Source organism: Macaca thibetana, chromosome 13, assembly GCF_024542745.1.
Source record: "Macaca thibetana thibetana isolate TM-01 chromosome 13, ASM2454274v1, whole genome shotgun sequence".
Taxonomy (NCBI): domain Eukaryota; kingdom Metazoa; phylum Chordata; class Mammalia; order Primates; family Cercopithecidae; genus Macaca; species Macaca thibetana.
This window is the reverse complement of record NC_065590.1, coordinates 849,729-874,082: the sequence shown is the minus strand read 5'-3', so window position 1 is coordinate 874,082 and position 24,354 is coordinate 849,729. Positions and strand designations below refer to the sequence as shown.

The window sequence follows — 24,354 nt, the reverse complement described above, 5'->3', positions numbered from 1 at the left end:
ATTAAACCTCTTTTCTCCATAAATTACCCAGTCTCAGGTAGTTCTTTATAGCAGTGTCAGAATGGACCAATACACAAATGTTCATTTTAGTTTACAAGAATATAGTCTACGAAATTGTTATGAGTTATAGATAGCTTAAGATAAAGGAGCTCTTTATGTATTCAGAAAATAGAACATTAAAACAACAATATTCCAAGTAAAACCCACAACCATCCCTGTGCCCAGTCCTGTCTTCACGTAGCATTCTGCCTGTGTCCATGTCCTGTGTTCACGTGGCACTCTCCCTGTGCCCAGTCCTGTGTTCACGTGGCACTCTCCCTGTGCCCAGTCCTGTCTTCACGTGGCACTGTCCCTGTACCCATGTCCTGTGTTCACGTGGCACTCTCCCTGTGCCCAGTCCTGTCTTCACGTGGCACTGTCCCTCTGCCCAGTCCTGTCTTCATGTGGCACTCTCCCTGTGCCCAGTCCTGTCTTCCCGTAGCACTCTCCTTGTGCCCACATCTTCCCATGACTGTCTCGTTACAAGGATGCCGGTCATGGTGGATGAGGGTCCACCCTACTCCACTGTGACCTCATCTTAACGAATTACACCCACAACAACCCTATTCCCAAATAAGGCCACATTCTCAAGTGCTGAGGGTTAGGACTTCAACATATTGCGGGGGGCAGTGTGGAGGAGTGGCAGAAGTCAACCCAAACCCACCATTTTGATTGGATGGCTGCTTCTCAGCAGAGGAGATATTCAAGCGTTTTCACCATTGGTTGGGCACTGTCGACCCACAGCTAGGAAGTTAATCCTAGAAATGAGGATTTAGAGCAAAGCCCCCGATGAGGGTGGAGGAAGATGAGCCTTCCTCCTCCTCTGAGTAGTGAGTTCCAAGGTGCGGAGCCTCCTGGAGCTGCAGGTGGTGTCTGGAGGTCTAGACCCTGATGCAGATCCACGTCAGGAACTGGGTATGGCATGTGCTGCATGGCTGGGGTTGAGGCAGCTTCAGGAAGCAGTCGTGGGTTGTGTCCTTGTTTTGAGCCCCTTCTGCTGCTTCCCAGAAATGTTGTTAAAACCTTATTAAACGTCCCTGCTTGGTCTCATGGGTGTGTGCAGGGTGGGGAGGGGAAGGGATGGGGTGTGGCTGTATTTCTGAAGGAAGAATCAAGGGCGGGTTCTCTCCCTTCTCCAAAGCCAGTTGGGAATGTGGCAGAGGTTATTGGTGGGAAGAGCTGCTCCTCCCCAGGACCACAGCCATCTGGGCAAATGCAGTGGCAAAGAACCTAGGGCTGCCTCCCGAGCAGGCAGGAGCCCTCTGGGAGCCACTGGGATGTGGAGGATTACCAGGGATGTTTCTGAATGTTGCTAGTGGGCACATGTACCAAAATAATTTCGGTAAAAAGAGAAACAAGGAAGGGACCCCTGTTGTACGGGGCTAGGTATAACTTGGGGTTGGTGGTCAACGGGGATTGTGAATTGCCCTCGGGGAGCCGACAGTCTGGGGAAGCAGGGATGCAGGAAGTCATGGGTCCACAGTGGCGGGTAGACAAGCACTGGGTGCTGTGGGGGCACACGGGATGGGTACCTAAGCCAGGAAGGCTTCCTGGAGGAAGAAACTTCTGAGAGACTGGAAGGAAAAGTGGGAGCAGTGACACGTTTTTTTGGGTGCAAAGGTTCTTCTAGAGCTGAGGGACAGCCAGTCAGGCCAGGGAGCTGGAGTGGGGCCTCAGGGATCAGCCCAGGCAGAAACTGCAGGGGTTTGGGTGCTGTGGGTGGTGGAGGGTGGGGTGGATGTGAGCCAGGAGCCTGGGGAAGGAAGCAGAGCCCATGAAGAGCCTTCTGGACTGAGGCATTTGGGTTTTAACTTGAGGGCAATGGAAGGTCATGGACCAGGTTTATGCAGAGGGGTGAGCTGATGACAGCTGGACTTTAAAATGAATTTTTCTTTTTTTTTCTTTTTTTTTTTTTGAGATGGAGTCTCTCCCTTTCACCAAGGAGCCCATGAAGAGCCTTCCGGACTGAGGCATTTGGGTTTTAACTTGAGGGCAATGGAAGGTCATGGAACAGGTTTATGCAGAGGGGTGAGCTGATGACAGCTGGACTTTGAAATGAATTTTTCTTTTTTTCTTTTTTTTTTTTTGAATGGAGTCTCTCCCTTTCACCAAGGCTGGAGTGCAGTGGCATGATCTTGGCTCACTGCAACCTCCGCCTCCCGAGTTCAAGCGATTTTCCTGCCTCAGCCTCCTGAGTAGCTGGGATTACAGGCACCCACCACCACACCCAGCTAATTTTTGTATTTTTAGTAGAGATGGGGTTTCCCCATGTTGGCCAGGCTGGTCTCAAACTCCTAACCTCAGGCAACCTGCCCGCCTCAGCCTCCCAAAATGCTGGGATTACAGGCATGAGCCACCACACCCGGCCTTGAAATGATTTAAAAAATTTACCGTCTACTGATTATCCCCATACCCAAGGCCACAGGCCCCAGCTCAGAAGCACTGCAGTTACTCTACAAATGACACCAGAATTGTGCCACTTTTACTCTATCTAATTGGTGTGGATCCTAGATCATCCCTCTCCAGCTGCTGTGGAAAGACCTTTCTGGTTTTTGGACAACCTACCTGGGTTTCTCCCAAGAGGCAGCCTGACGACTACCCAGGGATCAAACTCTGTAGCTCAAGGCCAAGGGTTGTCCAACCCAGACTTCTAGGATTTGACCGCCCAATCCAAGACCTGCTCCTCCACAACCCTTGCTCCTGTGGGAGAGAAACTAGGCGGCTCTGCACAGGAGCTGTGGCTAAGATGTGGCAGTGAGGTCAGGACTTATATCAGACAGCCCATCATCAGGCACAGTTAGATCATCCTCCATGTAGACAGAGATGGCAACTAAGTGGCAGGTGAGCCTCCACACCGCTGCCTGTGGCCTTGGCAGACATTACTAATCAATTGCATCACTGTCACACTGAGTCAACCCCAAGCTGCAGACAGCCACCATCAGTCAAAGTTGATACCTGGGGGGAACGGACTGGCCATACTTGACCCAGACGCTGACAGGATCCGAAGTTCAGTGTGACTGTGAGTCAGAAGCCAGGCGGGAGGGCAGGAATGTTAAAAAGCAGTGAGGTAAAGGGCAGGGCGCAGGGCGGTCAGGCTGGTAGAGCAGCACTGCCGGTGGGGAGGGAGGTGATGATCCACATTCGTCAGAACTTTAGTTCACAGAGCACTTTCACTAAATGCCCCCACTCTTGAGGTAGGAGTGACTAATTTCCACATCACAGATGAGGGAACGGAGGCCCAGAGAAGGGTATGCACCTGGCGTCACGCAGCACGGCAGCTACTGTCTTGGTCTACCTGGAAGACATGCTTCCTCTGAGGCAACAGCCTCAGAGGTTACCGGGTAAGCAGAGGCCTCAGATAAGAGTCTCCCCTCACAGTGTATCCTGAAGCGGGACCCCAGGGAGAGAAGGCAGTTGGAGCTGAGTCGGCAGTGCGTGCTGCTAGGTGATTGACCCCTGGCTGGGGGCGGGGGGAGCCCTGATGTATAGCACGTGCTGATTTCTTTTTTTTTTTTTTTTTTGACAGAGTCTCGCTCTGAGGCCCAGGCTGGAGTGCATGGCATGATCTTGGCTCACTGCAACCTCCGCCTCCCAGGTTCAAGCAATTCTCCTGCCTCAGCCTTCCAGGTAGCTGGGATTACAGGTGCCCGCCACCCGCCTGGCTAATTCTTGTATTTTTAGTGGAGACAGGGTTTCACCATGTTGGCCAGGCTGGTCTCGAACTCCTGACCTCAGGTGATCCGCCTGCCTCGGCCTCCCAAAGTGCTGGGATTACAGATGTGAGCCACCGCACTCAGCCAGCATGTGCTGATTTCTGGGGGTTGTAGATACTCCTGCCTTGCCTAGTTCAAGCTCCCAGTAGGCATCAACCGAGAGCTGGGAAAAAGATGCCTGCAGTGCGCTCTCTGGGCCAGGAGGAGCCGGCTCCAGCTCACCCATGGCAGTGCCAGAGAAGGGGTGCAGGGGTGCAGGGCTGCTGTCCCCACCCCCGGTGGCCTGGGGGTTCTCTTCTTCCTGCAGTTCTCAGTCACTCAGGCTCCCTCTTACCTGGGTCAGGGTTTGTTTCTGTTGCTTGCCAGTAAGGGGCCTGAGAACCTTTACGGACACACTGAACCCGGGGAGGAGTCAGGACTCAGGGCCTGTGTTCTGGCTTCAGCTCTTTGAACTTCCCTCTCTATCTGCTGACCCCTGAGCGCTGGATGACAAGGCCCAGCAGGTGGTGGGAACTCTAGGCGTGAAGCCAAGAACCTCCAACATGGGAAGGAGTCTCAAAAGCTGCCACCTATTGTCTGAGCAGCAACAGGACTCTGGCTTGAACAGGGGTGCCTGGGGCAGGGGGCAAAGGGCTGGGTCCCTCAGGTTTGTGGAGTTAGGGGCTGGGGCAACTGTGGTGAACGGGTAGGTCACCCTGTCCAAAAGGCAGCAGCAACTGCTCACCTCCAGGAAGTGCTTCCACGTGGCCAGAATTTTTTTTTTTTTTTGAGATGGAGTCTCACTCTGTCACCCAGGCTGGAGTGCAGTGGCACAATCTCGGCTCACTGCAACCTCCGCCTCCCAGGTTTAAGCGATTCTCCTGCCTCAGCCTCCCGAGTAGCTGGGATTACAGGCGCCCGCCACCACGACCAGCTAATTTTTGTATTTTTAGTAGAGACAGGGTTTCACCATGTTGGCCAGGCTGGTCTTGACTCCTGACCTCAGCTGATCCGCCCGCCTCGGCCTCCCAAAGTGCTGGGATTACAGGCATGAGACATAGCGCCTGGCCAGAAATTCTGGTTTTTAAAGAGAAGCCTGATATCCACATTTTTTATGTGAAATCTGATTTTTAAATTCTGGCAATTATTTGAAAACATTTAGCTGGCTGCCGTGACATGCACCTGCAGTGCCAGCTGCCTGGGAGGCTGAGGCGGGAGGACTGCTTGAGCCCAGGAGTTTGGGTGCCGCAATGCATGATAGCCTTGCCTGTGAATAGCCACAGCACCACTCCAGCCGGGGTAACACTGCAAGACCCCCATCTCTTAAAAAAAAAGTTTAAACACGTCTCAGGGCACTGTCAGCAGCCTCTGTTTTTTGGTTTTTTTGTTTTTTTTGTTTTTTTGAGACAGGGTTTCACTCTTGTCGCCAGGCTGGAGTGCAGTGGCACAATCTCAGCTCACTGAAAACTCTGCCTCCTGGGTTCAAGTGATTCTTCTGCCTCAGCCTCCCTAGTAGCAGGAACTACAGGTGCGTGCCACCACGCCCGGCTGATGTTTGTATTTTTAGTTGAGATGGCGTTTCACCATGTTAGCCAGACTGGTGTTGAATTCTTGACCTCAGGTGATCTGCCTGCCTTGGCCTCCTGAAGTTCTAGGATTACAGGCATGAGCCATCGCACCTGGCCCACCCTCTGGTTTTGAGGGGTGGAGGTCTCTGACTTCCCTGCCTGGACTCCCAGCTGCCCCTCTGCTTCCTCCCCTGCCAGTCCGTGGCTCTGCCCACCCAGAGACCACTCCCTCAGCTCTCTCCAGTGCAGATCGCTTCTCCACGCTGTCCCGAAGTGGGTTGCTTCCAGCCCATGTTGCTGCCCCTGCATCGTGGCCTTGCTGTGGACCCCGAGCCCCTCCTCCCCGCTTCTTGCCTGACCTTGGTCCAAAGGCGGTGACTCCAAGGCTTCCCACGCCCTGGCCCCTTCGTTTCTTGGCCTGCTCTCCTCCACTCACTCTCAGGAGTGCACCCAGGTACCGGGGACGTCAGCCAGCCCTCTTATTCCCAGCCCACCTCCTTCAGTCCCGTGGTTCTCGGAGCCCCACTGTGGTCCATCAGTCCCGCCACCCGTCCTTGGCTCCCCGCACCCAGCTTCGACTCCAGGCCCTCCACTGGCCTGGCTCCCTGCACTCGCCTCAGCTCCGTTGTTCCGCTCTGCTGCACCAGACTCCCCGGCCCAGCGTCTCCTCGGTGGAACCTGGCTCTCCCCTATTCCGAATCGGCACACAGCTGGTGGCCTGGTCCCGCCGAAACCCAAAACCCGTGCCGCCAACCTCAGGTGGAACCTGGTGCTTCCCAGAGGCCCCAGGGCACTGCCCTGGCGTGGGGGCGCTCCTGTCTGAGATCACTCATTCTCGTCCCCTCCTCTCCCCAACCTCAGGTCTCCAGCCCTAGTACCTGTCCTCAGTCTCTGCTCACTGAGGAATCAGAGGCACTGATGGGAACCCACCATTTAGTCCAGCTGTGAGCCGGGATGCTGCCCTCCGAGAATCGGGTACAGTTAGTACCAGGCTGTGGGGCACTGGGCCCAGAGGGTGTCCTGGAAGCATGACTACATCGGGCTCTAGCATCTGTGCCAAAACAGGGTCCCCTGCCTCCTGCCCAGGGCGCCCACCTGCCCGGGACAGACGCCCCACGGGAGGTGCATTCTCCAGATGGGCCTCCAGAGGGCGCCATGACCACAGCGCTGAGCCGCTTGCGCTCAAGTCCTGCCCATCTTTGTGCCGGGGCCAGGCCGATGTTGCTTTGCAGATGAAGGGACCCTGCCCCTTTTATCCAGGGGATCTGACCCCAGTGGTCTGTGGCCCAGCACCCAGGGCCTGGAGGGTGGGCAGAACTCAGCCCCCCCCACCCACCCTTTTTTTTTTTGAGTTTTGCTCGTTGCCTAAGGTGGAGTGCAGTGGCGCAGTCTGGGCTAACTGCAACCTCCACCTCCCGAGTTCAAGTGATTCTGCCGCCTCAGCCTCCCAAGTAGCTGGGATTACAGGCGCCCACCACCATGCCCCGCTAATTTTTGTATTTTTTGTAGAGACAGAGTTTCACCATGTTGGCCAGGCTGTTCACGAACTCCTGACCTCAGGTGATCTGCCCGCCTTGGCCTCCCAAAGTGCTGGGATTACAGGCTTGAGCCACCGCACCCGGCCCCTTCCCATCCTTTATCATCCACTGAGCCTCTGCAGCTCGGAGAGAAGGACTGCATGTGGCAGTGGGAGCTCAGGGCAGGTCACTGCAGGTGCTTAGGCTGGCATCTTGGCACCTCTCAGAAGGAAGGAGGTGGAAGTTTGGGAGATGCCCCTGCAGAGCCTGAGTGCTCTCAACAGCAGGGACCACCACCCTCTGCCCCTCCACCGGTCACAGGCTGCTCCTGAAGGAGGTGGCCAGGGGCAGGGGCTGGATAGGGCGCACTTTTGGCCTGGCCGCCCACTCCCTGGTGCCAAGCATGCTGCACATTCCCTGGCCTGGGTTCTGTCATTGTGAATGGTGGCCTTGGGCAAGCAAGACCCTTCCCATCCCTGGCCTCAGCCTCCCTACCTGCAAACTATGGGGGCCCCTCCCACGGCCGGAGATCATGAGCATCCCAGGCCCAGCGGGCACGGCAAGTTCCAGTGCTGTGTGTCGCCCGCTGACCTGCTCACACCTGATGCCCCGACATCTACCCTCTGCTTGGCCAGCAGTAGCCCCACTTTTCCAGGAATACATATGAAATTGCTTGGGTGCAGGCTGCTTGTGGAGAGAGGGGATGGTGCCTCTGAAAAGAACCCACCCTCCCTCCTCCTGAGCCAAGGCCCTGCTCCCATCAGGCCTGCAGCAAGCAGGGCATCAGGCCACAGGGGTTCTAGATGAGCCCTGGGGCAACCACATCTGAAACCGCAGGAGCTTGTTACCGACGCAGACACCCAGGCCGAGACAGGGCATCTGCTCCCCTTTCCCTCCAGGCACCTCCTGTGATTTCAATCCAGTCCAATTCTGGACCGTCCACGTGGGTCAGGCAAGTGGGATGGTGCTGCAGAGAGGGCTCAGCTACAGGCCCCAGATAATCTACATCCACCACCAAGGCAGACCAACTCAGGCGTCCTGGTCACACCCCCAAACCCCGGGGGGCACTGGTAACAGCCTGGGGTCCTCAGAGCACAGGAGTCACACGGCCTGCGCAGCCCTCCTCCGCCCCTCCTGCCAGGGGAACCTGGGCAAGTCACCGACCCTCCCAGGGTCTCCAATCCCCATCTCCACAATGAGAAAGGCGACGTGTTCACGAGGCTCAACTAGGAAGCCAGACCGAAGGCAAGGATGGATGTCAGAGGCTGCCTACACAGGGGCAGAGGCTGGGGTTTGCTTTAGGCCTGTTCTCAGGGTGGTGGCGTTCAGGTCCACCTCCTTGGCCCACTAATGGCAGCCCCACCCACGAGCTCACCCCCACCTTGCCTGCCGTTACAAAGGCCCATACCATGTGCACCTCAGGGCTATGTGGATTCCCATTCGTTTCTGTTTATTGGATTTTCCGTGGGCAACCTGGGTGCTCTGAGCGCTGCTCTGGGGCAGTGGGAGCTGCCCACCCTCTCCCAGGGCCTTGTAACAACTGGGTCCTCTGCTCTGGGCTCAGCCTGCTGCCTTGAGATACACCCAGTTTTCCCACCACCTCCTTCACTTGTGCCAGGCTGCCCAGCCAGGGGCATGGCCTGGGTGTCCTGGGTAACAGGCACTAGTCCAGAGCCCTCTAGCAGCAGCACCTGCCCGCTGTCGGCCCCGGTCGACTCCACATGGGCTGGCCTACAGCTTGGTGTTGAGGTGGAAGAAGTGGGGCGCTGCATAGGTTGTGACTGGTGGTGCGTGCCAGGCAGATGAGGCCGGGCAAAGTCTGTGGCGGAGAGCACTGTCGAAGGACGTGGGCGGGAAGTGCATCAAGCCAGCGGCCATGGGTGAGGGGCCCGCAGTGGCCAGGAAGTGGGCTGGGAAGGCTGGGATGACCAGGGGGCTGAAGGGGAGTGCAGCCTGGCCCTTCAAGGGGCCTGGGGTGCCAGTGAAGTTCAGCGGGCAGTGCAGCATGGTGCCCCTGTAGGCCTCTGGGGGCACAGGCCCCAGGGCTGGGCCCAGAAGGCAGGAGACCAGGCCGGACCCCGCAGGTTTGGCCCCACATTTCTTGGCATCTGCCTCCTTAAGAAAGGGAGACACGGCCCGCAGTCTCTTCCCACTGTGGGCAGCACCCTCTTCCTCCAGGCTGCGCTTGCTGCCCAGGCCTGTGCTACCAGGAAAGGTGGGCGGGAGCGTGGGGCTCTCGGGTGGGACCTTGGCCATGGGGGACACCCAGCAGGCTTTGGGCTTGGGGTAGAGAACGCCCTTTCTGGAGCCGCCTTTGTGGAATGCAGAAGGGCGGTTGGCGTCCCCGCCCCACACCAGCTGGGGCTCTTTCACTGACAGCCCCTCTTTGCCAGGAGGCCCCAATAGCACCCCATCTTTAAGTCTGGAGAAGAAGTCCCTGGGGTGCTGGCTGACAGGCTTCAGCACCTCGGTGGGGTGGGTGTGGAAGCAGCCCGTGAAGATGGGGGCTGCCGGGCAGGGGCCCGCCTGCGCCTCCTCCCTGAGGCTGCCACCCGGGGACTGCAATCCCTCCTGAGAGGTCAGCCGGTGCCTGGAATTCTCAGTCAGCCCTTTGGGGCTCTGGGGACTCCCTGGGAGGTGAACAGCTGGGGACGCCTGGGGCTCTGCCCCATGGCGACAGCCCTCCTCCTGGCACTGCAAGGCCTCCACCTTGCTCACCTGGGCCAGGAGCTTCTTTTTGGCCAGTGGTGACATGATGCCGTGTGTCCCCTTGCAGTAGAAGCTGGATAGGAGCCGCTTGTAGGCCTCAGGGCAGCCGCTGGCACCCACAAAGGACACAGAAGACCCAGAGGCCGGGCCCTGCTGTTCTGTACTGTTCCTGGGGGCCTCCTGGCTAAGAAGCGGTGCTGGGTCAGCAACATCTGCTTTGGTCTTTCCTGGCATCATCTGGAATGAGAGAAAGCCAAGCCTCAGGGCTGCCCGAGCCATGCATCCTGACCTCAGGAGCAGGAGGCGGCACTTTCAGGCCTGCCCAGGTTCCCCGCTAGCTCTTGCAGTCCTTTGTGCAGAATTTTCCAAAGGAGCCCTGTCCTCTGAGCGGACACAGCCTCAGGTTGGGACACAGGGCCTGGTGGTGGGGTGCAGGCTGGAGTTCAGTCTACTTGCACAAGTAGAGAACTTGTGTACTGTGGAGAACCTGGAACCTTGCAAGTCCCGCCCTGGGTGCATGTTCGGTGTGTTCTGAGCAGACAGCTCCGTGGCCACAGGGAGTTGTGGGGTGGGGGGGCTACAAGAGGCAGGGGACAGGGTGGCCCCACCCAGCCACAGGCATACCTGGTCCATGCGCCGCTCCTCCTTGGCCTTCTTCGGCCGCTCGGTGGCCCCATCATCCCCCCTGTTCTCCTTGGCCATCTTGTACTGTTTCCTGGGCTTGGAGGTGGGCAGCGGCTTGTCATCCTCCCCCTTCAGGTGCCGCACATATGGCAGGACCAGCCTGGGGAGGAACCGGGCATGTCCCCCAGGAGGTCGGCGCCCATCCCCTCCACCGGCCTCTGTGGCCTCCTCTGAGCCCCTCTTTCCCGCCGGCGCCGAAGAAGACCCTCTCCTCCTCGCCCCAAAGCTCAGCTCCCTCGGTGGCTGCGCCCAGCCAGCCTGGGCCCCCGCAGCGCTGAGGACGGCGCCCACCCCGCCCGCTCCGGACAGAGTCCACCCAGCCCTCCCGGCAAGGTCGACCGAGCCCCGCAGGGCAGGCGGCGTCCAGCACCCGGGCCCGCCCCCCTACCTCTCGTAGTGGCGGCGCGTGCACGTGGCCGCGCTGGTGCTGCCCGGGCTGCCCCCCAGCTCGTCGTACACGTTCTTCCAGAGGCGGCGCCCGGTCACCTGCAAGGGCACCTGGTGAGGGCGCGGCCGCGAGCGCCCCCTGGCGGCGGGGTCCTTGCGGCTCTGGCCGCCCTCGCAGGGACCGAAGCACTGCGGTTTGGCAGCTGCTCCGCGGCTCCGACAGCGGCTGATTCTCCCTCCCAGGGCCACGGACTGCTGGCCCAAGCAGTTTTTCCAACACGGGGCGGGCAGAACAGATGGGGAAGGCTGAAAAGCTGCTTTGAGCAGCAGAGAACCAGCGGGGGAGGCGGAGAGGAAGGGGCAGGACTGGGGATCCTGGCTCTTCTCCTGTCCAGAGGCAAGGACAGCGCTGCAGGCTCACCCCAGGGAGATGCAGTCTGGCAAGGACTGGGGGTGCTTTCCTTACCAGCTCATAGGCCCCCAGCTTCTCCACTGCCTTGTAGATCTTCCACAGGTTAACTGGGGAGAGAGGGGCAGGCTGGCCGTCAGCCTCCGTGGGAGGTGGGGCAGCCACCCCTTCCTAGTGCCCTGACTCGCGGGCACAGAGCAGCACACACCCAGGCAGGGCCACTGCAGTAGATGGGCAGGCTGTGGCCTGTGCACTGCTGGCCCGGTGGCACCCTGGAGGGAGGCCTCCTTTCTATCTGCAACCTGGGTCACCCAGAGTGGGAGTGCCTGCCCGATGCCCTGCCTGGGTGGGGTTCCCTGCTGGGCCCCCCTCCCTGCCTGCACCCCAGGGACGCACTCTGCTTGAAGCCGAGATGGGGCACCCTCTCGATGGGCGTGTGTCGCTCCTTCATGAACTTGTAGAGGCTGACCAGGAAGGCCTGCTCCTCCTCCCGCTCCTGCTCCTCCTCCCGCTCCCCGCCTGCCTCGGGGGAGTCCTGGGGAGAGAACAGGAGGCATTGGGATGGGCCCCAGTTGGTGGCTGGCTGCTGGGGACGTGCAGAAACCACTGGTTGCAGGAGGAATAAGGTACCTTGCCCCCAACCCCAGCTTCCCAGAGAGCACCTGGCCACTGTTCTGGGAGGGAGTGACTGTTCCTGGGTTCGGCTGGCACAGGTGTCAGCCCTCAGTGCCCTAGGGCAGGGGCTAGAGCTCAGGACCCCCCCCAGAGGCTGGGCACCCCAGAGCAGCTGCCTCCAGAGGTGGCCACAAGAGCAGTCCCCGGCCTTCTCCAGGCCAGGATCACTTCTCTGTCTTGTTCTTGATTTGTCATATTTGTGTCAGCTCCTCTGCCAGACTAGGAGCTCCTGGAGGGCAGGCTCAGTGTCCCTGGGACTCCCCGCCGCCCTCCCCCCTACCCGCAATGCCGAGGGAAAAGCTGAAGGAACAAAGGTGCCTGGTGCTTTCCGGTGCCGTGGGTTGCTCTGTCAGGCCCACGTTCCCCGAGCCTCTGTGTGGCCCCAGCCTGCCGTGCTGAGCACAGGGAGGTGAAGCTCTGGGCTTCAACTGCACACTGCTGCCAGGGGCACAGGACTTTGGGTTGCGGGTCCCAGAGGGACAATCTCCGCTGATGCCTTCATCCAGCAAGTGGCTCAGGGCAGACAGCCCAGGGCCTACACCCTGTCAGAGAACAGACAGCTTCCAGGACATAAACCATCTAGACTAGGATAGTGCAGACAGCCATGTGTTCCCAAAATATTTGATCCAGCTGGGCGTGGTGGCTCACGCCTGTAATCCTAGCACTTTGGGAAGCCGAGGTGGGCAGATCACCCGAGGTCAGGAGTTCGAGACCAGCCTGGCCAACATGGGGAAATCCCATCTCTACTAAAAATACAAAAATTAGCCACGCCTGGTAGTGCATGCCTGTAATCCCAGCTACTCGGGAGGCTGAGGCAGAAGAATCGTTTGAACCCAGGAGGTGGAGGTTGCAGTGAGCCAAGATTGTGCTACTGCCCTCCAGCCTGGGTAACAGTGAGACTCTGCCTAAAAAAAAAAATAATAATTGATTCAAGTTTATTTCAGTGTTACTTTTTTTGTTTGTTGTAAATAGCTTCTGTAATAGTTCAGTGTTTTTAAGGTATTAAAGACCTCTGAGAAGAAACAACATACGAACTCATATATCACCCATGAAATCGTAACATGCCGGGGCCCTGGGGCTGGTCTGTGCAGACCTCAGAAGGAAGGCTCTCTCATAGCTGCTCAAGTCAATCTGCTCCTCCAGGCCTCTACTCTGAATTTCCAGCAAGCTGCTAAAGACAACTACCATTTGCAAACACTTTTCTGCCTGAATCTGGATACTTTTCCAGACTGTGCCACCAAAGCAAATGGCCAAAATGAAAGCCGGGGCCAACTGTGCTCCGAAAAAGCTGCCTGCAGCGCCCCCTTCAGACTCTGCTCATCGCAACAGCCCTGTTGGTCTCACCGAGTGACTTTATATGCCCATGTTATGCATCTGGATGAATGGATGTGAATGTGGTTTTGCATCACGGGCTGGAGCTTTTGTCTGTTTTATGGATCAGGGTGGTGGGTCATCTTCACTTGAAAAAAGGGGTCTGCTACAAAAACCAAGTCAATCTTGGTTTCAATAACTCTCTGGCACAGAAGACAAGTCAGTCCCCTGGCTGCTGGACAGGGCCAGGGTAGGAACATATCTGCCTCCTGAGAGCTTGGGGAGTGTCCAGGTTCACCTGGAGGCTGAACACGGGTGAGGGTGGCAGGGAAGAACGCCCAGGGAGTCAGCAGAGGGACTCGACTCACCTCCAGTGGGATGGGGTTCTGGCTCCCGTTCTGCTCGCCAACAGGTTTGGGGGATGCAGGTGGATCTAGGATGTCACCCTCTGCGGACTGCTTCCTGTTCCCTTTGACAGGAGCTGCTGCAAGGAGAGAGGGAAGGAAGAAGGGGTGGGGAGAGAACACCTCAGATGCAAGCAGGAGGAACAGGAGCAGTCTCCCCATCCCCAGTGAGAGTCGTCAGAGGGCGCCGGTGACTGTGATCTCACTCCTGTGATCCCAGCACTTTGGGAGGCCCAGGCAGGCGATCACCTGATATCAGGAGTTCGAGACCTGTCTGGCCAACATAGTGAGATCCCATCTCTATCATTAAAAAAAAAAAAAAGAATTGGCCAGGGGGAAGGGGTGTGTCCCTGGCTGCACACAGGCTACACACACACACACACACACACACACACACACACACAGACCCTCCTCCCCACTCCCCCACAACCCACTGCATCTGTTCCACACCTGCCCCTTTTCTTTCCTCTGCTCCAGCTATCTCCCCACATCTTTGAAGGAAACGCAAAACCACCTTGAGGTCAAGTCACAGGAGGCCGGGGTTGGGCTATGGCGCTTGGGGAAATCCTGTCTCCAAAATCTGCCCCATGCTGAGACACAATTGAGAAGCAGCTCAGTCTCACTGGAGAGCTAAAGGATCCCATGGCTGTGGTCCCAAAGCAACACATGGGGTCCCTGGGTAGTAGTTCCCCTGAGAATATTCGGGAACATCTGACCTTCCCGAGCATCTGCAGAGTTCTAACTGCCCTAATTAGGCCACATGCTCCCCTCACCTGCAAGGGTCCTGGTGACCCCTCAGGTCTCTATGACAAGTGCCTTCCTCTGGGTGGCCTCCTCCGGCCCCTGGCCATGGGCAGCTCCTCCGTCGCCCTTGGCTACTCACAGCCATCCTGGCTGAACTGCCGGTGGCTCCTGGGGCTCCCTGGTAGCTCGGTGAGGCTGCCTGTACCCCACACAGCAGGTGCCAAGCTGTAATGAGCAAGGCTCACGACAACCCTGCGTCGTGGGCCGGAGAAGCTGTGGGCTGTGTTTTACTAAGAACCACCATGTGCCGATGGCTGCAAAAACGCAACACCTCTGCCACTGCAAAAACCACAACCATTGGAAACTGCCTCGGGCCACACCGCAGGCTGGCAGCAGACACCAGACCAGGAACCCACGGCTTCTGACAACCTTTTCTTTCTGTCCTTTGTCCTTTTGTTAATCAAGTATGAATTGGTTCACTCCCTCCCAGGACATCCTTTTTGTTAGGAACCTATGAGATTTCCCTTCCATCCCAGACAGAAAAAGAATCTCCTCGGGAACAAGAAACCCAAAGCAGCATAAGCCAGGGGCCAGTGGTACTCAGAGGCATGGGGTAGAATCCTTGGCTAGCAAAGAACGCTAGGATCTTCCTCTCCCATTTCACAGCAGGGAAGACTGAGGCACAAAGTCACAGCGGACTTGGCTGGAAAGGCATGAGGCTGGTGGGTCACTTGTTAGTACCCAGGATTTCTGGACACGGGTGTGTCAGAAGCGCTGGAAAGGCATGAGGCTGGTGGGTCACTTGTTAGTACCCAGGATTTCTGGAGACGGGTATATCAGAAGCTAGCCCAAGAGGGTGGCCCAAAGTGGTCCTGCTTTGGTAGGTGTTCTTATGTCTTGCCTCCATGTCGATGGCTGCTGAGGGATCTCAGGGTGGTGGTTTCTCAGGCTGGGGTGACTGTGGCAATTTCTTAAAAGAAGACAACAATGAAGTTTGCCACATCCATTAACTCTTCCTTTTTTTTTTTTTTTTTTTTTTTTTTTTTTTTGAGACAGAATCTCGCTCTGTCCCCCAGGCTGGAGTACAGTGGTATGATCTTGGTTCACTGCAATCTCTGCCTCCCGGGTTCAAGTGATTCTTCTGCCTCAGCCTCCTGAGTAGCTGGAACTACAGGCGCCCGCCTCCACGCCCGGCTAATTTTTGTATTTTTAGTAGAGACGGGGTTTCACCATATTGGCCAGGCTGGTCTCAAACTCCTGACCTCATGATCCATCCGCCTCGGCCTCCCAAAGTGCTGGGATTACAGGCGTGAGCCGCTGTGCCTGGCAACTCTTCCTTTCGTGAAAGATTTTTCCATGACATGCATGTGATGCTGTTTTTGACAGCATTTTATCCACAGCAAAACTTCTTTCAAAACTGATGTCCATCCTCTCAAACCCTGCTGCTGCTTTATCAGCTAAGTTTCTGTAACATTCTAAATCCCTTGTTGTCATTTTGACAATGTTCACAGCATCTCCACCAGGAGTAGATTCCACCTCAAGAAGCCACTTTAGGATGGGCACAGTGGCTCATGCCTGTCATCCCAGCACTTGGGGAGGCCGAGGTGGGCGGACCACCTGAGGTCAGGAGTTTGAGACCAGCCTGGCCAACATGGCAAAACCCTGTCTCTACTAAAAACACAAAAGTTGGCTGGGTGTGGGGCAGGTCCCAGTAGTCCCAGCGACTTGGGAGGCTGAGGCAGGAGAATCCTTTGAACCTAGGAGGTGAAGGCTGCAGTGAGCCGAGATCACGCCACTGTACTCCAGTCTGGGCGATGGAATAGGACTGCCTCAAAAAAAAAAAAAAAAGAAAGAAAGAAAGAAAAAACCAGAAACCAAAAAAGTCACTTTCTTTGCCCACCCATACAAAACAACTCCTCATCCACTCAAGTTTGATCATGAGATTGCCGCAATTCAGTCTCATTCTCAAGCTCTGCTTCTAACTCTAGTTCTCTTGCAGGTTCCACCGCATCTGCAGTGACTTCTCCACTGAAATCCTGAAGCCCTCAGAGTCATCCGTGAAGGTTGGAATCAACTTCTTCCAAATGCTTGGATATTCTGACCTCCTCCCACAAATCACAAATGTTCCTTAAATGCTCTCTGGAGGTTTTCAATGTATTTTGCCCGGATCCATCAGAGGAATCACTGTCTATGGCAGCTATAGCCTTACAAAATGGATTTCTTCAATAATAAGACTTGAAACTTGAAAGCACTCCTTGATCCTCGGCTCTAGAATAAATGTTGTGCTAGCAGGCATGAAAACATGCAGCTCCTGGTACACTGTCATCAGCCCTCTTGGGTGACCCGCTGCCTTGTCAATGAGCAGTAATATTTTGAAAGGAATCTTTTCTCTGAGCAGTAGGTCTCAACAGTTGGCTTAAAATACTCAGTAAACCACGTTATAAACAGATGTGCTGTCATCCAGGCTTTGTTATTTCATTTGTAGAACAGAGTGAGTAGATTTAGCATAATTCTTCAAGGTTCTAGGTTTTTTTGGAATGATAAATGAGGATTGGCTTCAACTTAAAGCCACCAGCTGCATTAGCCCTAACATGTCAGCCTGTCTTTTGAAGCCATGCATTGACGTCTTAGCTATGAAAGTCCTAGATGACATCTTTTTCTGATACAAAACTGTTTCATCTACATGGAAAATCTGTGGTAGTGTGGCCACCTTCATCAATGATCTCAGCTGGATCTTCTGGATAAATTGCAGCAGCTTCTACACCAGCCCTGGTTGATTCACCTTGCATTTTTATGTGATGGAGATGGCATCTTTCCTTAAACCTCATGAAGCAACCTCTGCTAGCTTCCAACTTTTCTTCTGCAGCTTCCTCACCTCTCTCAGCCTTCAGAGAATTGGAGATTCAGAGCCTTGGTCTGGATGAGGCTTTGGCTTAAGTTATGGCTTGTCGGATCTTCTATCCCGACCCCTCAAACCTTCTCCATTATCAGCAATAAGGCTTTTTCGCTTTCTTACCATGTGTGTTCCACTGGAACAGCACTTCTGATTTCCTTCAATAGCTTTTCCTTGGCATTCACAACTTGGCAAACCAGTGCAAGAGGCCTAGCTTTCGGCCTGTCTGGGCTTTCGACCTGCCTTCCTCACTAAGCTTAATTATTTCTAGTTTTTCATTTAAAGATAAAGACCTGTAACTCTTCCTTTCACCTGAACACTTACAGACCACTGTAGGATTAATTGGCCCACTTTCAATATTGTTGTGCCTCAGGCAACAGGGAGGCCACAGAAGAGAAAGAGAGGAAGAGAAATGGGGAATGCTGGTTGATGGAGCAGGTGGAGGACGAGCACACACAACATTTATCGATTTAGTTCACTGTCTTTGTGGGTGGGGTTCATGGTACCCCAAAACAATGACAATAGTAACATCAAAGATCACTGATCACAGATCACCATAACAGATACAATAATGAAAAAGTTTGAAGTGTTGTAAGAATCACGAAACGGTGACACCGAGACAAAAAGTGAGCGCATGCTGTTAAAAATGGCATCGATAGACTTGCCCGATGCCGGGTTGCCACAAACCTTCAATGAGTAAAAGATGCAGTATCTGTGAAGTACAATAAAGCAAAGCATGATAGAGCAAGGTGTGCCTGCACATTTGCTCCCTCAGTCCTGAAGGAATTCCATTTGAAAGAGAGGGAATCTGAAGCCAGAATGGTTATGGGTAAGTCGCTTGACTCCCTGGCGGACCAGGATTCAAATCAAGGTCTGATTCTGGTCCAGTGGCTGCTGTGGTTACCAACATTTGCAAAGCCTTCATGAACAGTCCAAGTAAGCCTGGAGAGAAACCAATCCTAAGGCTTGTCAAAGAGAAAGAGACCGGGGCCACCCTCTTGGGCTAGCTTCTGACACACCCGTCTCCAGAAATCCTGGGTACTAACAAGTGACCCACCAGACTGATGCCTTTCCAGCCAAGTCCTCTGTGACTGTGCCTCAGTCTTCCCTGCTGTGAAATGGGAGAGGAAGATCCTTGAGTTCTCTCCTAGCTATCTGTGAATTCCCAAAACCTTCCAGGTCCGGGAGCACCTCCTCCACCGGCTCTACTCCCGCTGCCTGCTGCCCTCGGCTCACACATCCCCTCCCCTCATTCCTTCAGCCCCAGAGCCTCGGCATCCAGGGACCCTCTCCACATCTTCCTTGGTATGACTGGGGCTTCTCAGTCACTGACTTGCTATGTGACCCTGGCAAGTCACTGCCCCTTGGGCTTCAGAAAAATACGGCGGTTAGACAGGGCCCATCAGAATCACCTGGAGGAGCATTTGGAAAGACGCTGATGCTCCCGCCCCACCCTCAGAGTCTGATGTAAGGTCCAAGGTGGGGCAGCAGGGTCAAAGCTCCCCAGGGCATCCCAGTGGGCAGCCAGGCTGCGAGCCACAGGGCGAGAGGGGCCCTAGTCCCTTCTGCGTGGTTCAGAGTTTGTGAGCTCTGCCTGGACCACACTGGGGGAAGATCTCCCGGAGTCAGGCACTGGTGTTACCTGGAAAGGAGGTCACCAGTTTGAGCTGTTTAACCCCAGATGGGAAAGGGATTGGAGCTGTCGCCTTAAGCCACAAAGGGAAACATTCTATCTCTGTGTCCAGCCGAGTCCCCAAATGAACTCGGTCTCCCTTCTCAGCGTGGGTGCTCTGTCCTGCCAGGGCCCTCTGGGTTGCAGGCCTTTGGACCCCCATTTCCGCAGCATTAGATGAACGAGAAGGGACAGTCCTCTCCCCCTTGGTCTTCAGGGTGTCCTCTGTCTTGTCCCTCGCTGCCCTAATCTCTCCCTTTCCCTGATCATTCACAGATCAGGGTTACATTTGTAAAAAATGTAATAAATGCTATAAAAAAATAAGCTTGAAACCCACCGCCATAGATGTTGGGCCACACAGGTCCTGCGTTGGGAAGTAGAGAGCTGGCAGCCAGGCAGGCAGGACCTGCGCGGTGGGGTGGGCCCTCTCCTGGCTCCGCGGAGGAGGGAAAAGGCTTATGGAGCTGGAGGCCCCGTCTCCCGGCCCCACTCAGCCCACAGAGGCAGGAGAAACCCACTTGCCCGAGAGCTGCTGCTGCTACGAGCCACCGCACTGCTGCCCTGTTCCCAGCCTTGTGTGCAGGCGCCTTCCTGGCACAATGCCTTGCATGTTTTATTTGTAGCAGAAGTGGGGGATCAAATGCAAAAAAGAAAAGTGCTCTCCATAAGAATGTCATCCAGACTTCACCTTTCTCCATCCAGCAAGCAATAATGATGATGATGGTGATTACTGTCTCATTACTCACTCGTAACACATCTGGAATCTATTCCTGTATACAGAATGAAATAGGGATCCTAGCCATATTTTCTCCCCATTGGTTAGGGGGTCCCAGTGAGTGGCCTCCTCCCCCAGTGGTGTAAAAAGCTACTTTCCCCACAATGTCAATGCTTATAAGGAACACATGTGGGACTATTTCTGGACTTTCTATTCTGTTTCATCCACGGTGGAATGCTAGGACCTGTGCACACTGTTTTAATTTTTTGTAGCTTTACAAAACAACTTACTATCCAGAGGGCAAGTTGCCCAATATTACTTGTCTTTTTAAAATATTCCATCTGAACTTTGGGATAATTCTGTTACATTCTCTTAAAACAAAACAAAACAAAAAAATTAAAAAAAAAAAACACATTTGGGAGGCCGAGGCGGGCAGATCACGAGGTTAAGAAATCGAGACCGGCCGGGAGCGGTGGCTCACGCCTGTAATCCCAGCACTTTGGGAGGCCGAGGCGGGCGGATCACAAGGTCAGGAGATCGAGACCACGGTGAAACCCCGTCTCTACTAAAAATACAAAAAAATTAGCCGGGCGCGGTTGTGGGCGCCTGTAGTCCCAGCTACTCGGGAGGCTGAGGCAGGAGAATGGCGTGAACCCGGCAGGCGGAGCTTGCAGTGAGCCGAGATCGCGCCACTGCACTCCAGCCTGGGCGACAGAGCGAGACTCCGTCTCAAAAAAAAAAAAAAAAGAAAGAAATCGAGACCATCCTGGCCAACATGGTGAAACCTCGTCTCTACTAAAAATACAAAAATTAGCTGGGCATGATGGCACACACCAATCATCCCAGCTACTCGGGAGGCTGAGGCAGGAGAATCACTTGAACCAGGAGGTGGAAGTTGCAGTGAGCTGAGATCAGGCCACTACACTCCAGCCTGGGGACAGAGACTCTGTCTCCAAAACAAACAAACAAACAAACAACTCCCACTACTAGGGCTTTGATTGCATTTAAGTTTATAAACTACGTTGAGGAAAAATAATACCTTTACAGTACTGCATCTTTCTTTTCAGGATCATGTGTCTCCATAATTCAGGTTTCCCTCTGCAGTCCTCAGAAGTTCCTTCTTAAAAAGCCCCTGTGCTTTCTTGGGGAGGTTTATTCCTAGTTTGTTCCTTGGGTTTTGTGCAGCTAGAAAATGGTGTTAGAAAAACCCTGACAACGGTAGTTCACTCCACAAGCCCCCCTGCAATTTCCTCATTTCACTGCTGGGAAGAGGGCCAGGGCAGGCTAGGTGGCTGCACCAGAAGACGAGCCTGGGCTCCTAGTGACCCCGTCCCTCACTAGACAGAGGGTGCAGCAGGGTGCTGGGCGGGAGGATTGCCTGAGGCTCTTCCTGTGCTATGAGTCTCATTTCTTTCTAACTCCATGGCGCCTGTCTGAGTCAAGCTCAACTCCCAGATCCTACCACTCCAGCACTGAAGAGGTTAATCTGTCGCTCCCTCCAGTAGGTCTACTTGTTCTCAAGTTATATGCTCCACCGACTCAAATCAGTGCCCTGGCTGGCGTGGGCTGGGCATCTCATACAACACTGCTTTGTTGAATCTTCCCAGCCATCCAGATATAACAGAGAGAATACCTGAGGCTCAGAGAGGTTCAGTGACTTGCCTGGGGCCACGCAGCTTATCCATGGCAGAGCTGGGATTCAGAACCAGGGTAGTCTGACTCCTGAGAGACGCTGATCCCTGACAGCTAAAGTCTTTTTTCTTTGTAATGGGAGCAGGGAGACCTCAGGTTCCTTATCTGTGCTCAGAGGGTGCAAACTCATCCCCTTTCCCCAAGGAGATGTGCAGTTTCCCAGCATATCGCTGCGGTCACTCTGCTAGCAAGAGCAGGTCTGTGTTGCCTGCTAAGGCATCCAGGCTCAGGGATGGGAGGGGGCTGGTGAGAGTGCTGGGCAGTGGGGCCGTGGGGGGCACGGCCCCCACACCCTGTGAATCAACTTCCCTGGCCTGGGTGGGGGAGGGCCCAGAGGACCCACCATCTTTGAATAAGGGGTGTTATCTCCATAATCTTGAGGAAGGAGGAAAGACCTGTTGATACCTACTGAGATTCCTTTTAAAGAACTGCTCCGTTACCTAAGGGAGTAGGGGGCCAGCTCTGGCCAGGGCCCAGCCAACCTGGTGAAGTTGGGGTACGCAAAGGCAGGAAGGTGAAGGCAGTGGGGCGGTGGTCGAGTCACTGAGGACAAACTTAAGGTGTCTCATGGGGCTTAGCTAGGACTAGAAGGTAGCTATGGGGCTGGGCAGTGGGTGGATGTGGGGAAGTCAGCGGGCCCCTGCCCTGGCAGACATCAAGCTGTAAGGACATGAGAGTGGGCCAAGAGGACAGACGGAGCAAGGGGCTCTAGCACCGCATGGCTGCACCTCTTACCAAGTTGGTCACTGCTTCTGTATCTCCCTTTCCCATCCACAAGATGGGCGTGCTAGACTCAATGTGCCCAGTGTTCTCAGCGGAAGAAATCGAGAAGAGAAAGGAGGCTTCCCCCACAAACCACAGCCAGGCGCAGTGAGAAGACCGGAGGCCTGCTTGTCCTGCTCCCTCCCCAAGGCACCTCGCTGCCCAGCAGCTGCTCCGGAAACATCAGCCTCCTGGGTGCAGGACTTACAGACCCCTGTTGCCCAGAGAGGGGCAGTGACTAGTACACGGCCACACAGCTCTCAAGCCTAAGGGTCTGCTGGAGGCGCACACCCCTTTCCTTCTCTCCCTCCCTCCCCATCTTTCTGCTGCCCGCCCCATTCACCCTGGGTGTGATGGGAAGGAAGTGACACTTCCTTTCATGAAAAGTCACCGACTGGGAACAGTGCGTCAATTACCACAATAATGGTAACAGCAGCCTCAATAACAACCAGCAGACGCCGCCCCGCCCCCTCGGCTGAGGTTGTTGGCTTAAGTTTCTCTGAGCTTGAGCTGGAGCGAAACAAAGACAGCCTTTGAAGCGGCGAAACGGCCGGTCCACTTGGCAGCGCGAGAGCGGCGGCCAGGCCGAGTCTCCGCGGAGCTTGGTCCAGGAGTCTGGGGACGGGGCGCCTGCCAGGGGCTGAGCTGGAGCCAGCAATGAAGAGAAACGCCATGGGCCTGGGACCCCCACTCCATACCGGGGCACAGGTGCAGCTCAAGCCACAACCCGGCCTCAGTACCTCAGCTTGGGGGAGGGCGAGAGAGACAGGGTCTGGGAGCAGCTGAGGCCACAAGAGCCACCAGAGGGTACAGAAGGGGAAGGAGGTGCGGGGGACACTGAATGTGAGGCTATCAACTTCCAAGCCCCACTCTCCCTGTCCCTCTTACCAAGCTCTGGGATGTCCTAAAAGCCCCAATTCCAGGATGGGGCTGTCCCTCCCCACTGAGTCTGGACCACATTTGGTGGTGACAGTGAGAGCTCCTCAGATGGCTTCATGTGTCCCCATTCCACCTACGGGACAGAGGCTCAGAGGTGCCAGGTGACGTCTCCCAACTATAGAGGCAGATTGTCGGAGGCCCTTTCTACCTCTGCCACACCAAGTGCTAGGCCCTAGGCGGGTCCCTACGGCCTGGATTGGGCTCTGAGCTCTGCCGTGGGGTGAAGTCCTCGAGCCCCATCTCCCACCCCTCCTGTGCTCTAGCGTTGCCTGTAGGCAGAGACGCCACCGTGCGTGTGGGCTCCCACCAGTGGGGCCCGGGTGGCGCAAGAGGCACCTGTTGTCCTCCCCTGGGGCCCGCGGAGCCCTCTTTACTGACCCAAGACTCCGCAAACAAAGGGACACTGGACCCGCAGCGCCTCGGGACCCCCCGTGCCCTCGGGGGTCCTGCATCGCGCAAACCCCACCACGCCGGCGCTGGGCGGAGGAAGACGCGACCCCAGACCGGGCGACCCCTAGACACCGCGGAGGGACTGAGCGCGGGCCCGGGTTGCCCCGCTGCTCCCACCGAGCGCGAAGCCGGGCATCGCTGCCCGCGCCCTTGCCCTCTTCCCCGGCGCTCCCCACCCGCCGCCCCGTCCCTTCTGCAGACCAAGGGAAAAGAAGGGGACACACAAGGGACAGGAGAGGAACCAGGGAAGCGACCCCTCTCCTGCGGGGATGCGGCGGGTGGGCGGGGAGACAGGAGAGGGAAAGAGAGAACGGAAGAGAAGGAATGGGCAGGGGCGCGAAGCCGGGCGCCCCGGACCATCAGCGCAGCCCGCGGCCGAAAGAGGAACCGTGGAGCCTTCACAGCGCATTGAGCAAGTTCTTCGCACCCGCGCAGCCCCTGCAGGAAACGGCGCCGCAGAGGGAAGGGCCGCGCGCCCCGGACCCGGAGTCTGCGCCCGCCCGGCGGCGCCGCGGTTCGGAAACCCGCGGGGTGTCAGGGGCGGAGGGCGGCCGCCGGCAGCTGTCACAACACAGGAGCTGAGCCCGGCTCGCGGGGGAAACCGCAGCAGGAAGTGGGACGACAGCGCCGTGCCGGGCTCGGCACATTTCAGGCAAAAGACGGCGAAGAGAGTTTCGAGATAAACGCCCGGGAAGCCCCTGGCCGCCAAAACTTTTTGTCTTTCCTTTTCTCGAAACGCGCGCGGACGCCCGGCCTCACCCCTTCCGCGCCGGCCGGGAGCGCTGAAGCCGCGGGCCGGGCTCGCTCCCTTCGGCCCGCGCCCCGCAGCCCACCGCGGACCCCTCTCCGCCCCGCACAGCGCCCCGACCGCCACGAGGGCTGGAGGGGACCCGGCGCCGGCACCTGGGCCCTCCCTGCAGGGCCGCCGAGCCCCGGCCCGGGCCGCGCCGTGGAGCCGCTTACCCATGGCCCGGCGACGTCGCGCGGCGCTCGCCCCGAGACCCTCAGCGCGCGGCTGTCCGGATCCCGCGCTCTCTGAGCTACTGGCTCGCGGCGCCGCCCGCCGGCCGCCTCCCCGCAGCCCCGCCCCGT

The 24,354-nt window shown here is 56.4% G+C and overlaps 2 protein-coding genes and 1 pseudogene across 3 annotated transcripts in view; 1 reads left to right on the top strand and 2 right to left on the bottom strand.

Annotated features, from left to right (window-relative positions):
* Positions 1-16,320, top strand: part of KANSL3 (KAT8 regulatory NSL complex subunit 3) — an 87,138-nt gene extending 70,818 nt beyond the window's left edge. Inside the window, exon 21 of the mRNA XM_050755062.1 lies at positions 16,139-16,320. Coding sequence (XP_050611019.1) covers positions 16,139-16,159 — 21 coding nt within the window. The 3' untranslated portion in view covers positions 16,160-16,320. The remainder of the gene's footprint in view (positions 1-16,138) is intronic.
* ARID5A (AT-rich interaction domain 5A) lies at positions 8,246-24,349 on the bottom strand. Its single transcript, XM_050755108.1, has 7 exons — positions 24,226-24,349; positions 13,360-13,475; positions 11,402-11,540; positions 11,063-11,115; positions 10,598-10,695; positions 10,150-10,309; positions 8,246-9,762 (listed from the first exon to the last, which is right to left on the bottom strand). The coding sequence occupies exons 1-7, from the start codon at positions 24,227-24,229 to the stop codon at positions 8,548-8,550; spliced, it is 1,785 nt and encodes a 594-aa protein (XP_050611065.1). The 5' UTR covers positions 24,230-24,349; the 3' UTR covers positions 8,246-8,547.
* Positions 20,038-23,671, bottom strand: LOC126934325 (uncharacterized; annotated as a pseudogene). The gene has a single exon (XR_007718904.1). The product of XR_007718904.1 is annotated as an uncharacterized LOC126934325 (transcript).
* Positions 24,350-24,354: the final 5 nt, after the last annotated feature.

Excerpts from the sequence above, each read along its gene's own strand:
- ARID5A (XM_050755108.1), bottom strand. Across the intron at positions 11,116-11,401 it reads CCATCTCGGCTTCAAGCAGA|TTAACCTGTGGAAGATCTAC; the intron begins GTGCGTCCCTGG and ends CTCTCTCCCCAG. Across the intron at positions 10,310-10,597 it reads ACGCGCCGCCACTACGAGAG|GCTGGTCCTGCCATATGTGC; the intron begins GTAGGGGGGCGG and ends GTTCCTCCCCAG.